Here is a 13,651-nt window from a genome sequence, read left to right as displayed (position 1 = left end):
AATAACAGCTCTTGTGATAGTTGTACTAGGCATCGCTTCAATAAATATGGCACATGTTCTATGGCATATACCTGTGTTACAGCAAATTAGTGATTACCACATAAAAACAAATCCAATGTGGAGATGGTATCTTGATTAAGATTTTTAATGAGAGAAATATGTGTCCATTTCTCGATGCTGGAGGGTAGCCCTTCTCCGAGATCGGTGCAATGAACCTGGTGTTGGCCAATGTGTGATCCAGACTTTGGGAGTGATGCCAAGAGACTGGAGAAGTTCACAGATGTCAAGGGCAAAATAATCCACCATTGACAGCATTGCAAAGCCCCAAGGCAACCACTGCTGAATACGTAACACAGAACTCATTTTCTAGCCATTTATCCTATGTAGAAGAAAATACTTCACTGGAGAAAAAATATTGAAAAATCTTTTACTAAAAAAGCACAACAGAAAGCCCTAATCTCCAAGAAAAGAGGTCAGTGCCCTTTTGTGGTTATAATCTGTAAAAGGCTGAATTACCAAATTGAATAAGAACTTTTAACTTTAATGCAAAAACAAGTAAAAGATTTGTTTACATTCACTTTTTTTTTTTTTTGAAAAAACATTTTCACAAATATGGATAGCCTTAAACTATGATTCTCTGCTCTGAAAACTCTAAAAAAAAAGGTCAAGCAAACATTTTAGATATCATACAAAAGTCTAATATTACCTTTTATTTAAACTAAGCAGAAACAATATTATGCATCATATTTACAATTGCTCTTTTTCATTAACGGCAAAACCTCCGCAATACACTTCTCAAGATTGGGAATGGTGAACTATAGGCTTGACCAGTGTACTTATGTCTGGTATTTGTTGATGACTTTTGCAAGCTTTCAACTTTGCATATTTATTTTTCTTCTATGGACGATCTCAGTTGTTGGAATATAGTAGCTGTGTATACAAAAACAGTGCTGGTTCCTCAGTCAGATTACATACACTGTACATCTGCCCTGAAATTTAAGGACAAAAAATTATGAGCATTCAAATAATTAAAAGATGCTGTCCAAGGCTATTTTATTCACATTAAAACATATTTGGTCATATTTTAATGCTTGATCTTTTTTCCATTTGCTATAATATTTATGATAATGGCAAGTAGATATTCAAATTAATGTATATATTTGAAGATAGTTAATAAAATAGCTTGATACAGTTTATGTAGGTAATCAAAACATTGAGATGGGTGATTTTTATTCTAGAAATAAACGAAAAAGGTGTAACTTTGAATATTTCTGAGGTCAGTCCAAAATATTAAATCCTGCAAAATAAAATCAACTTGATCAAGAAAGGTTTCCTTTTGTGGTCAAAAAGCACATTAATCAGCTTGCAGGAGATAAAGTTCACTAGAGCATTATTCAGAAAAAGTCAAAGCAGCAGAACAAAGACTTAGAAACAGATTGGCTACAAATCTTGGATGTATTTGAAAAATGCCAATATATAATGTTTTGCATTAAACTTACCAGATGGGACATAAAAAATATCTCCTGAGGAAAGATCCTGCTCTTCAAAGCCAACTTTTACATTGACGTAGCCATTCAGAATATTGAAAACCTGAAATAAAAATAAAGCACAGATGCAAGAAAAAGGAAAGAACCCAGCAACATGTACATGAACACTAGCATTTGGAGAGCAGTTTAATTTTACATACAACATCCCACCTAGCACTGAATGGTTAAATCATACTTTTACCTTTTTTTATTCAGGGGCTTTTATACAAGCTTTTGGACACTGGGAAAGCTATAACAATTTTAAACCTTGGCAATCACATATGGCTTCTAATAAATTAAATTAGTGAAAATAGACCATGATTTGCTTTTTTACAATCATTTTCAGAACGGTATAATCAATGACAATAATAAGAACATGATCAGCAGATTACTTTCTCTACTAACTAAAAAGACTAGTTATTGCTCGTTCACTCCCAGAAGAACCGTAGCAACTACATCAGATCCTGACATTTCGGAACATGACAGTCCCTTTCACAATCTGCTCAATTTCAAAAGTGATAGAATTTTCTCACACATCAGATTAATGTAGATCTTGGAATGGTGTCCCTGCAAGAGTGCTTTCTACCAAAATACTCATTCCAGCATTATCCATTTTCACCATGAAGCAATTAAGACTCTCTACATGTCATCAGAATGAGAGCTATGTTTAATTTTAACTCTCAAATTAAAATATATATTAAAAAAATAAACAAATGTCTCACTTACCAAAGAATTACTCATAAAATGACCAAATTCTTTTTTCATAAATGATCCCAATAGCATCTTTCCTTGCCTGAATAAGGTACACTCAAAATCCTCAATCAGGCCCATGTATTTTCCAGAACATTCATACCATTGAAATTTATCAAGTATAATGGTCTGTGTAAACTCTAAAAGAAAAAGAAAAACAGTAGTTATTTGATATTGAGAGGTAGAGTGACAAGATCACACTATGGAATTTTGAGAAGCACGTCATTATTCTATGGTTCACCATAAACTCACATGCTAAACTTCAAATGTGATTGCATTTTGTGACACTAGATCACACTATGGTATTTTGATAAGCATGTCACTATGCTTTGGTTCACTATGAACTCACATAGTTCAAGTTGTTTTCAGCTTATCAAATGCCTTTCCTTTTTGAAGACTGCGATTGCATTTGAGTCAATTTAGGTATGTCTCAATATTTCCCCACATATGGACTCTTATTTACACTTCAATAACATGTATTTTGTTCTCTGAAATGTGCCCATGTTACGGTTGATTACTTTTACTTTAAGTAACATATTGAAAACATCTCCATTAATTGAGCAGTCTACCCAGATAGTGGTGAACACATTAAGCTTAATGCACAACACACTTGAGTGATCTGTACAAATTACATTTTTTTTTTTTTTTTTTTTTTTTTTTTATATAATCAAGAACACGAAAACAAAAAATGCAAGTATTAAGATTACAACTGTGTAAACTATTGTGAAAAAATACAACCAACATCAAGTCACAGAAAAAAAAAATCCATACTGGGATTAAAAATTATATTTAAAAAATGAAGAGAAGGCAAACTGGCAGATGTATTAGATGGGAAAGCACAGAAGTAACCCAGTAATGGTAATGTAGGGTATTACCTTGGGCTGATATTGACCAATAATCTCTGAGCCAGAGATACAGTTTACGCCTCTCTTCTGTGCTCAGTTGCACCTTATTTAGGCAGGCTTCCTTTTGTGGATTCTTTGAGGCTTGAAGACGGGACTTTCTTCCCGATGAAGGGACGCCTGGTTAAAAGATGAACATACTTTGTTACTGAAAAGTTTTGGTGTTGCTGAAAGCAGACATTTACAGAACATACAGTAATAAATTAGTTTTTTGGCATTCACCTAATATGGTGTTCTCTTGGTCATTGTCAAAATGCCCATCATCTTCATAGGTAATGGTTCTTATTGAAGATGGTCCACTTTCATAACCTTGGTAACTACAAAAAAAAAAAAAAAAAAAAAAAAATTTGAGTGAAACTGAGACTTGCTGTCTCAGACTTGATTGTCCAAAATCACACAGCAATGAAACAATACATTATAATGTTCTCTGATTACCCAATCATTTAACTCCCACCGAATTATCTAAGAGTTTTCTTTGTAATAATTTAGAAATAGAAATGTTCCGATTGTCAGTTGACTTTAACCAGTTTAAGTCCGTACCTGACTGAAACGTTAGGCTTTATGTCATGTCTTCAATTGAAATAAAAGCAACCTGAACTGAATCAGCAAGATTTGCACTATTGCTTTCTACTAAAAATTTAGAGATAAAAAAATGACACTTTTTTTTTTTTTTACAGCTGCAGAAACTAGGGATAAAATAAAATTTAAAAACAAGGTAAAAAGTGTCTTCACTTACTGGGTATTGCCAGATGGCTGTGCTTTATTCCAGTCTGCTGCTAGATCACTTGGAACAGGTATCTGCACCTCTGCAGAATCATCCAGCCCAGCACCAGAGAGGTGTCTTGCACTCACAGGACAAACTCTGGGTACAGTCAGTACCTTTACACCACAGGCATCAGTGGGGACCGCTCTGTGAGGAGACACTGCATCCTGGTATAATTCAGGAAACTGTGTCATATTATCCTGGGCCCTTGGTGTAGTTAAGGTCTTCTTTGCATGGTGAGAGCCAAGTGATATGCGATCCAAGGGACGTATGTTTACCTGGGACAATGTTGGTGTTGCAGCTGGTGACATCCTCATTGCAGGGGAGAAATAATCTTTTTTGAACAAGTTTCTGGATGGTATCAAATTAATTTGTGCAGAATCCTTTTTCAGTATAGCACAGTCTTGGTCAAGGCCATCAGTCCTAACAATGTCCATTCTAGTACTAGCTTTTCGTGCACGTGATTTCACAACTCCCTTGGTTAACGGATTTCTTCGGGCAATCTTAGCTGCGTGTAAAGACACCAAAATCTTATTCTTCACAGAAGGTGCTGGAGTGCTAGATTCAATTACTTTTGTGGTCATTCTGTTAGGGGTGATGAGAGATTTATACACTTCATCAAAGGTAGCTAAAGAGACTGTGACATTTTTTGGAACGTTCTTTCCTAAAGTTAGTCTGGATTTACATTTTGCTTCTGTATGTTCAGAACCTGAATGTAAAGGAGTTCCATAGCTCCCACTAATTCTCTCAAACTTGTCATTGTTTGTTCCCTCATCCACAGTTTGTTTCTTCATACCATTTTTCTTAAGTATGGACAACCTTTTTCTACTTGCTTCAGGCATTTTCAGGGGTTCTTCCTCATGTCCTTTGATCTCCCACCAGTTTCCAGGAGGTTTTCGCTGGCGTTTGTGTGACATAGGGCTGGGACAATTTCCATGCCTTTTGTGAATTCCTGACTGACCCATTACACGCCCTTTAATGGTGAGCTTCCTTGCAGATTGTTCTTCAGAAATCACAGCATGTTTGGGAAATTTCCTATCTAAAGGTTAAACACAGAGAGAAAGAGTCAAAATATTATAAACATGAAAATACAGTCCATACACTGTCAAGATTAACTCCAGGCATGCAGAAAATCTGTGAAGATTTAAAATAAATAAATTAGGCAATAGACTGAAAAATTTAGGCCTATATATCATTTGTTTTTCTGGAATAATTTACATTAGAACTTGCCAATTATTAGTGGGTGAATGATGCCCTCTAGTGTTTTATTGTGCATGTGTGAATGATTAGTGTAGTAAATGCTGACCAAAAAACAGCTTTGAATTTCATCAGACAAAGGAAATTAAGAAAAAAACAAAAACAAAAAAGAAAAAGATTTTATGCACATTTACATAAGACAGCAACAAACTTTGATGTAGATTAGATTGGATACTAAATCAAATGCAAAACAAAATCTTGCATAATGAGATATCAATAAATCATAGAAAGGTTCAGCCGTCATTTAAACTTAAATTCAAGTGCACTCAAAACAAGTGACAGATTTACAAATGTCAAAACAAAGGCTATAAACAATGAAAACAACTAAATACTAAATGACTAAAAAATACTTTTTTGTGAAATCACAGGAGCAGATGGTGTAGTTATGCATACACATTTTTTTAAAAATATAAAAAGGGAAGCCTCACAGCTATAACTAAGTAGAACTTACATTTCTCAAAGTGAAAACATCTGATGTTTAAAGTACATTTAAAGGATCTAAAAACACTTAAAAAGTTAAGCTTCCCTTGGGACAGTTTCAGAAATGTAGTAACTCTCCATAAGATCTAAGAGGCTTTGGAAAACTGCACCCTGGTGTATTGCTTTGAATATTATGAAGGCTTCAAATCTGCAGTGATCAGATCATGCTTTTTAGATTTTGTCAGTTCTGTATGCCCTCAGAGTTCCTTCCCTGTAGACCTGAAACAAATCCATCCATCTTTCCTTGGAACTGTGACATCTTATTGACATGAACTAACCAAATTAACAGTATTGTAAATAAGGTCTGATCAAGGCATTTGTATAAGTACCAAGTTAATGGGAATAAAAAGCTTTGCATGTAAAAACAAACATTGGATGACTATTAGCTTTGCAAAATAACCTTTAATACACCTCTGATTCATTGGGTAAAACAAAATTCACTGTATTACTTGTAGGAGGCTCATCTATCATATAATTCCCTTGTATAGTTTTCTGTACTAATCAAAGTCTCATTTATTGATTACCTGGTGTTGGCACATACTGCTGGACTCTTGAAGGGGATGGGGATGGGGATGGGGGATAGAAAACATCGTCACTCTCTGCGTCGATTAACTGTTCATGGTTTTTCCCAGTCTCGGGTGCTGTAGCTTTTCTACCCCCTTTCCTTTTATTGATCTTTGTGGTCGACTTGCCGAGGAGTTGAGATTTGTATTTAGTCTCTTTTCTAGATTTACCTTTTAAATATTGGCCATCCTGATTTTTCCTGACATTCTTTTTCAATGGAGGCCGTTGTGCAGTGGGGAGGGGAGAGCCATCACACAGAGGGGGCTGATTCTGTGACGAAGGGAGGGGCCTGACAGAGCGAACCCCTCGGACAGCTTTTGATGCCTCCCGTCTCTTGCCTACCTCATTTTCAATCAGGTCAGGACTTTGCAGCTGACTGACATTTGACTTTGAAACACTTCTGTTCTGTATCATGTTAGACTTGTTCTTGGCTCTGCCCTTCAGTTTTGCTTTCATTTTTGTCAGATTCAAATCTTGGTGCGTTTTAACTTTGAGATTGTGCTTCTTTCTCACTGCCTTTTGATTTTGTGTAGGCTTTGAAAGGACTAACTTTTCCTCCTCTGCTCCAATCATCACCTCCACTTGATCAGCTGATGGTTGAGAATCTGATTGGTTCTGCCTCATTACTGTTTCTCTTTGTGGAGTACTTCCACTTTCCTCCTGGTCTACTAACCACCAGTTCCCAGGTTTCTTTCTCTCTCGTTTTATTTGGCCAGGACTTGACTCACTGCTGGTGCCAATACCTAACGCAGACTTTTTTTTTGCTTTTTTGTTTTGCTTTAACAATTCTTGGGTAGCTTGTGAAGATCTTTTCAATGGTCTCTCTTCATTTCCAGTTTTTTTCTTGTTTTTCCATTTACCTTATAGAAAATGAGGGAGTGGGAAAGCAATCAAGATTTCACCAATTCAACATGTTGTTGGAAATATACATTTGCGATTCAGTAAACTATACAGCTGGCATTCAGAATATTACCATAGAGAACTACAGTAATCGATTTACTTCTCAGACTTCTCCTTTTGCCACATACTTTACCTTGGTCCTTGTCGCTCAAGAATTGTATTACAAAGAATAGTGATCTTTGTACTACTATTACTAATAATAATAAGGGAGGAGCTTTTTTTCAGGGGATGTATTAAAAAACATAATTGTACATTTAAAGGCTCTCTCTTTGTCACAACGGTCTAATCTGTAATGAAATAACCAAACTCATATGTTAAATTCCAAATAGATTTCAAATACAGTACCTGGTTTTGTAACACATTCAAATGTTTCTGGAGACTGTTCTGTAACGTGGTCATTAATATCCTGATCTTCAGGTAAATTTTTGTTGCCTTGTGTTTCTGCAGACACATTCACTTTTTCCTCTGTGAATCTTAACTTGGCCTTTAAGGGCCCTAAGTCATCAGTGTTTGACTTCCTTTTATTAGTCACCTTTGCTCTGGATGCTGTTTTTATCTTTCCCTGCTTCTCAAAGTCTTTACTGTCACCAGCAGACCTAGCTTCATCTCGTTTGTTGGAATGACTCTTGTTTGCCTGCTCTTTCTGGCTTTCTGGTTTATGTCTCGGTTGCTTTTTCTTTCGAGCAGGAGCAGCATCTAAACTGTTCTGATCATCTTTTGTCCAAGTTACACTGGTCTTTGAAGGTGCAGCCACATTTGCAGATGGCTTCTCGACCTTCTCATTCTCATCCTGCTTGGGTTGCTTATTTGAAGTCTCTTGCTTCTTTTTTGGAATGGAAATCCAAGTGCGCCAGTTAAAATGTTCCTCTTCCACAACCATGAATTCCTCGTCCATTTCATCTTGCTGAGGATCTTTTGCCAGAGTTTCTTTTTCAGTGACACTGAAAGAAAAAACAGTTAGACATTAAAAACTTCTGTGCACAAAAACAAAAAAATGCTCAAGGGTTACTGTCAGTCAGTTTTGGGGATTTAGATTTGCAGATAATGCACTTGTAATCTCCAATGAGAATACTAATGAATCACACCGCAATAACAAATTACTAATTTAGCAATTTATCTTAAAGTCTGTATCTTCTGCTTTATCAATATTCATTTAGAAATGTAATATTCCATCCTCAAAAAGTTCAAACAATCTTACCATGGTAATTTTAATGGGCCAGTTCCTCTCAGCCTCTGGAGAAACATGGATGTCTCATATCCTTTCTTTGATGTTCTAACCTCTGAAACAGACTCCGTAGATTCCTTTTCCACCACGGAGGGACGAATCTCTAGTTTCTGACATGGAGGTGCATCTGATAAACAGTTCCCTTTGCTTTCAGGCTGCGCATCCTTTAACAATGCAGACTCAGTGTTCGAACTGAAATTAAAATTATATTTTTAACAATAATGCTTAAGAGATTTTAAAAAATCATTAGAAAAATGTACAATTTTGCATTTAAAAATTAAGGTCAATACTAACTGATAGGAAGTGTTTTAAAAATGTCAAATGGGTGATTGCCCTGGTTGAAAAGTCATACATGCATCAGTGAGTTATTTTCTCAGCTTATCTGCTCTCCACCGCAGGTTAAAGTCTTATTTCCCCATACATTTTTTCTTTTAAAGCAAAACACGGGCATTGAAAATAGCGAACATGTTTAAAAGTTTGCATAACAAATTCACAGTCATAGGTCATTACTCAGTAAACATAGACTATATTTTCAAGTGCACTTGGTCAACAAATTAACAAGACAATTGTTTGCAATGCATTTCAAAAGCTGTAGACTCACTACAATAATGTCCAAAATACCCAAATCATGTATCTGCATAACAACTCACCATGTTGTCATTTTCCTTTCCTCAGCACATGAATGAATACTTGACGTTTTAAGTAAATGATTCTCTGTCTTCTTTTTAGGCAGAGATACAAATTCATCCTCGCTGGTGCTTAAGCTGAAAATGAAAATAAAGCTTATAACAGGCTCTACTAATATATGAGTAGTGTCCAGTCGCAAAATGAAAAAGAGCTTTTAAGTATTCTTCATACAGCTACTACATTAAACATATTTATAAAGCAACCTATTTTTTTGGGGGGTGCTGTAGATCATATAATCTTGTTTTAAATCTGGACAATATCATACATTATCATCAATTATACATGGCTATTAATTCAATTAAATGTCCAGGAAGTCAATAGCTATCAACTGCAGCTAACTGAACTTAAGGGAGTATCAATAAACATCCTGCCTAGACAGAGAAACAGATTCTGGTTTAATTGTATTTCTAGTATTATATTCCATCTTGCAATGAAATAAAACAAATGAAAAGGTATGGACTGTGCAGTTCTTACCTTGTCACAACATTTTTTACAACTGGTAGCTTCACAGCAGATAAAACAGTCTCTGCTGATTCAACTTTTGTTGGACTGTTTTCAGGAGTAACCACCTCATTCTCAAAAAGAATGGGAGAACCTCGCACACTACCATCACTTGCTCCTAGAAATCAAGAAAATATAAGTAAAGTAGCAATACAAAGCCAAAAAGATTATACGCAGGCTTGACTGTGACTTCTGCAAGGCTTTCTCAGTCACACCCATTAGCCTATACAACATGGTCTGACTCTTCAGAGGAGCCAACAGGAGTCAAACTCACATGGTGCCAAAGCTCCATACTGGTACAAGCTCAGAAGACTAAAAGTTTGTATGTATATGGTCAATCCCCCAGCCAGCTCAAGAAATAAGCAAGAAGACCTTGAGAAACATCTTGAAATTATCTTGTATCAATGAGATACGAGTTAACTAATCTCTATCTTACCTTTTGAAGTAATACACTAAGGTGATAAACTAGTATTTCATACATTTACGTAGAAAATAGAATTGAATGTAAAATATCTTGATGTATATTAGATCTTTTATATTTACACCATTCTTGTATAAGTTCTTAACAGAAATTATGCATTATGCCAGAATATACATTTAAATCTGCATTAAAATAAAGTTATGCCAAATCTCCAAGAATTAAAACAGGTATATTTGAAGTAATTTACAACTATACAATGAGAAGGAAAAACCTTTGTTTTAATAAATACAAAACTACAACTCTGTGACCGACTCAACTGGTTTAAAAAAAAAAAAAAAAAAAACGCACATATAGTCTTACCATCGTTCTGTAAAATCAGCTCTTTGGTCTTTTGTGCTGATGATACATCTAACTCTGATTCCTGGAATAAATAGGACAGCATGGTTGTATGTGTTGTATAGTCAAAACATTATCTTAAAACATTTTAGTTGAAAGATATGAAAAACAAAAACAATGGTTTATGAACTTCTGATGTATTAATCCTCAGTATTAATGATAAACAAGTGTAAAGCACATCAGAGCGGGGATCATACCAGTGCCTGGAATTGCGGGTCTGCAGAATTTGATGGCTGTATGCTGGGTCTAACCAAACCTTCTGCTCTAACTCTGGGTGTAGAAGAGCTCTGAGGGACTGGAGTTGGCATGCTCAGGTCATAGAGTGTAAGAGGTGAAGAATCTGTAGTTGAAATTAGACATTTAATGAAAACTTCTATAATGCTCAGTTAAATCATCTGACACTAAAAACAAAACTTCATTAATACTGTAAAAGCTGCCATACCTTGATGAAAAAGGGAATCCAAACAGATGCTGCCATTTTCTAGCCAATATATTTATTAAAGACTAATAATTGAAACCTACAAAACTATACAATTATAAAAACTGGAATAAAGAAGAATACAATCTCCTTAGTGACTGTATCATACAGTCATATCATTTATGACAACCATTCAGTGATGTAAAACAGGGATGTAAATTGTTAGTGGAATAAACTGTGTATTCCAAACTCAATGTTGTCTTATTATATAATGAATATTCAACTAGCTAACAAAACTCTGTATACCATTTGCAGACTGGTATATTGCAGTTAGTCGGATTTGTTTTACCTGATTCATCAAAAAAGTCCTCTAGAGCATTCATGATATCACTTCCTGGCTTTGGAATGAGTTTTGCACTGAAAGAATAAAAAGGCAATAAAAGTTAGTCCCCCCAAAAACTGTATGGGTTATTAGGTAAATGTTAAGTATAAAAACACACTCAAATACTTCAATCACTATGTTTTCTATGACAGATCTTGCTCACCATGGTAAAAGTGTTTTGTGTGAATCAATGCAGATTGTGTATTTCACCAGTGATAAATCTGTTAAAACTGAATAATAATAATCACACAAACTACCTTCCATCAGTTTTTGTGAAGTACCGCAGCTTTGCAGGTGCCCTGGCCTGTAAACAATAAGAAAACATTGAATCAAAGAAAATGATTGGTGGGTCACATTAATGACAGTGGTGTTAAAAAACACTCTGATTTCTAAAAAACGACACAGACCTGAGTAGATGTTAAATTAATGGTAGACTACTCCGGGCTTTGCGTGCCAGCTTCCTGGTGGTTTCACAGACAAAGAAAAACCTAGAAGAACAGTGATTATACTTACCCAAATAATTAAATTAAGAAAAACCACAGATGGAATGAAAACCAGAATAAAATGGACTGGTGCTGCCTACACCTTGCACCTCGCCTTTAGTAAGAAATAAATAAATATAGAGGACTGTACAATGTCTGTGGAGCGATTAATTTAATTAACAGTACAAACTGATGTCTCCTTTATACCTTTTATCCACACACAGCCAATGCCAGCCTGCTGCAGTTATCTCGCAGTAAAGCATCATCTAATGTGCATAGTCCTAGCAGAAGGAGTTTGGTTGAGTCCTAGATTTCACATATGCTATTCTATGCTGGTTATTCCAGAATATTGTATTACAATATCATCATTGTAGTTGCTGCTCCTTTTACTGTATTTTATTGTATTTCTAATTATTGTATTGCATGCTGGCTCTAGAGAGAAGTCTCAGAAGGATACAGCAGTCTCTGCAAGGCTTGCAGGTGGAAGATATCAGTCAGGCCCCGTGTTACTCTTCAGTTAGGCGATTCATACTCTTCATAATTATCGGTCTGTTTGATTATATGTATTGTGCCACACAAGTGACACACATGTACAGTACACACAAGTGAACACTATGGCAAAACAAACAAAACGATGTTTGAATTCTGCTGTTTCACTGTATACAAATACATGAATTACCTGATTAACAGGAGCTAATTATGATTCTAAAATCAAAAATCCTTATGTAACTAAATAAAACAACTTTGTAATGCTGATCCTTCGAGACAAACAACCATAAAAAATAAACTCTGATCTAATAGCATTTTGGATGTCAATGGGTCTATCTACTACTTCTGACCATTAATAACCCATAGCCTATATTTTATTTCACAGTCCTAGTCATTCACTTGATGCAAATAGCTTTAAATCCCATTCTCCAAAACACTGTAAATAAAATAATCCCCCCCTCTTGACTGATCTAAAACAAGCACATTTAACTATAACAGGATAATTGTTTTTTTTTTAAATATAATTTAAAGCTATTAAATTGCAGTCTACAAGTATGTCAAAACAAATGTAATTGATTCTTCACCCCACTGTGAGGTGAGGTGGGTGTGCGTGCTACTCTATGTTCACGAAAAAACAAACGTAATCATTAATTCATATTCATATTAATCAAGTCCAGAAATACACTTCGTCCACATAAGGTCATATACAATACATAAGGGCAAATCAAAATAAATATTTCATAATAAGTCGAGACAGTCGACCTTTATTATGTAGATTTGCAACACCATGTATGTCCCACACAATATATAAGCTACAGATACCTACAATTTTTACCACTTCAGTGTACGATGCAAGGCTACCTATATAATTTCTAGATCTTTGGACATTAAATATATTTCAGTAATAATATGTAACGGCTGCACTACTGTACTGTCAGTTAATATTACGTGCAGTACATCAATACTGTACCAAAAAAAAAAAAAAGTACCCAAGACAACAACAGTGAGGATTATTATGAGGAACATATATGCAGTACTTAGAAAATTTAGGACGTGTAGTTATAAATCACTCACCAGGCGAGGGAGTCTGTTGTCCATGTTGACACGGCTTTGTTTTGCCCGCTGTTTTTGTCTTAGTATTTACTTCCTGTTTAGTAAGTCACTCGAGTCCGACAAATAAAGCCGTGCTGATGTCCTCGGAGGTTATTATACTCTTAGCGATCCGTGTTCAGCCCATGTTGTATCCCATTAAAGTGTCGTTCAACTGTAAATCTGTTTATGTATGTATTTTTTCTAATTTCCTGATAATTCACATTTGTTTAGTCTGTGAAATACCCGCGCTTAGCTACAAACCACAACCCCTTACGCGCAGAGGACCACGGGACAAAACGTCACCGTAATGGTGAAGCGCAGATTTCCGCAATGCTGCGCTGCTCCACCAATGGGATCTGTGGAACTCTGCAGATGTGTCGAGAACTGCGGACATCTGCGTTACAACAAAGCGCTCA

General features: G+C 35.5%; 1 protein-coding gene across 1 annotated transcript; it reads right to left on the bottom strand.

The window, feature by feature from the left end:
- Positions 1-413: 413 nt before the first annotated feature.
- Positions 414-13,519, bottom strand: LOC136754857 (titin). The gene is made up of 16 exons (XM_066711050.1): positions 13,218-13,519; positions 11,430-11,476; positions 11,140-11,207; positions 10,570-10,712; positions 10,337-10,397; positions 9,529-9,673; positions 9,018-9,131; positions 8,341-8,559; positions 7,488-8,083; positions 6,203-7,102; positions 3,915-4,980; positions 3,401-3,495; positions 3,152-3,298; positions 2,253-2,416; positions 1,500-1,590; positions 414-989 (listed from the first exon to the last, which is right to left on the bottom strand). The coding sequence occupies exons 1-16, from the start codon at positions 13,239-13,241 to the stop codon at positions 910-912; spliced, it is 3,960 nt and encodes a 1,319-aa protein (XP_066567147.1). The 5' UTR covers positions 13,242-13,519; the 3' UTR covers positions 414-909.
- Between the last annotated feature and the right edge of the window lie 132 nt (positions 13,520-13,651).

Source organism: Amia ocellicauda, chromosome 8 (assembly GCF_036373705.1).
Source record: "Amia ocellicauda isolate fAmiCal2 chromosome 8, fAmiCal2.hap1, whole genome shotgun sequence".
Taxonomy (NCBI): Eukaryota; Metazoa; Chordata; class Actinopteri; order Amiiformes; family Amiidae; genus Amia; species Amia ocellicauda.
This window is presented reverse-complemented; position numbering and strand designations above follow the sequence as displayed.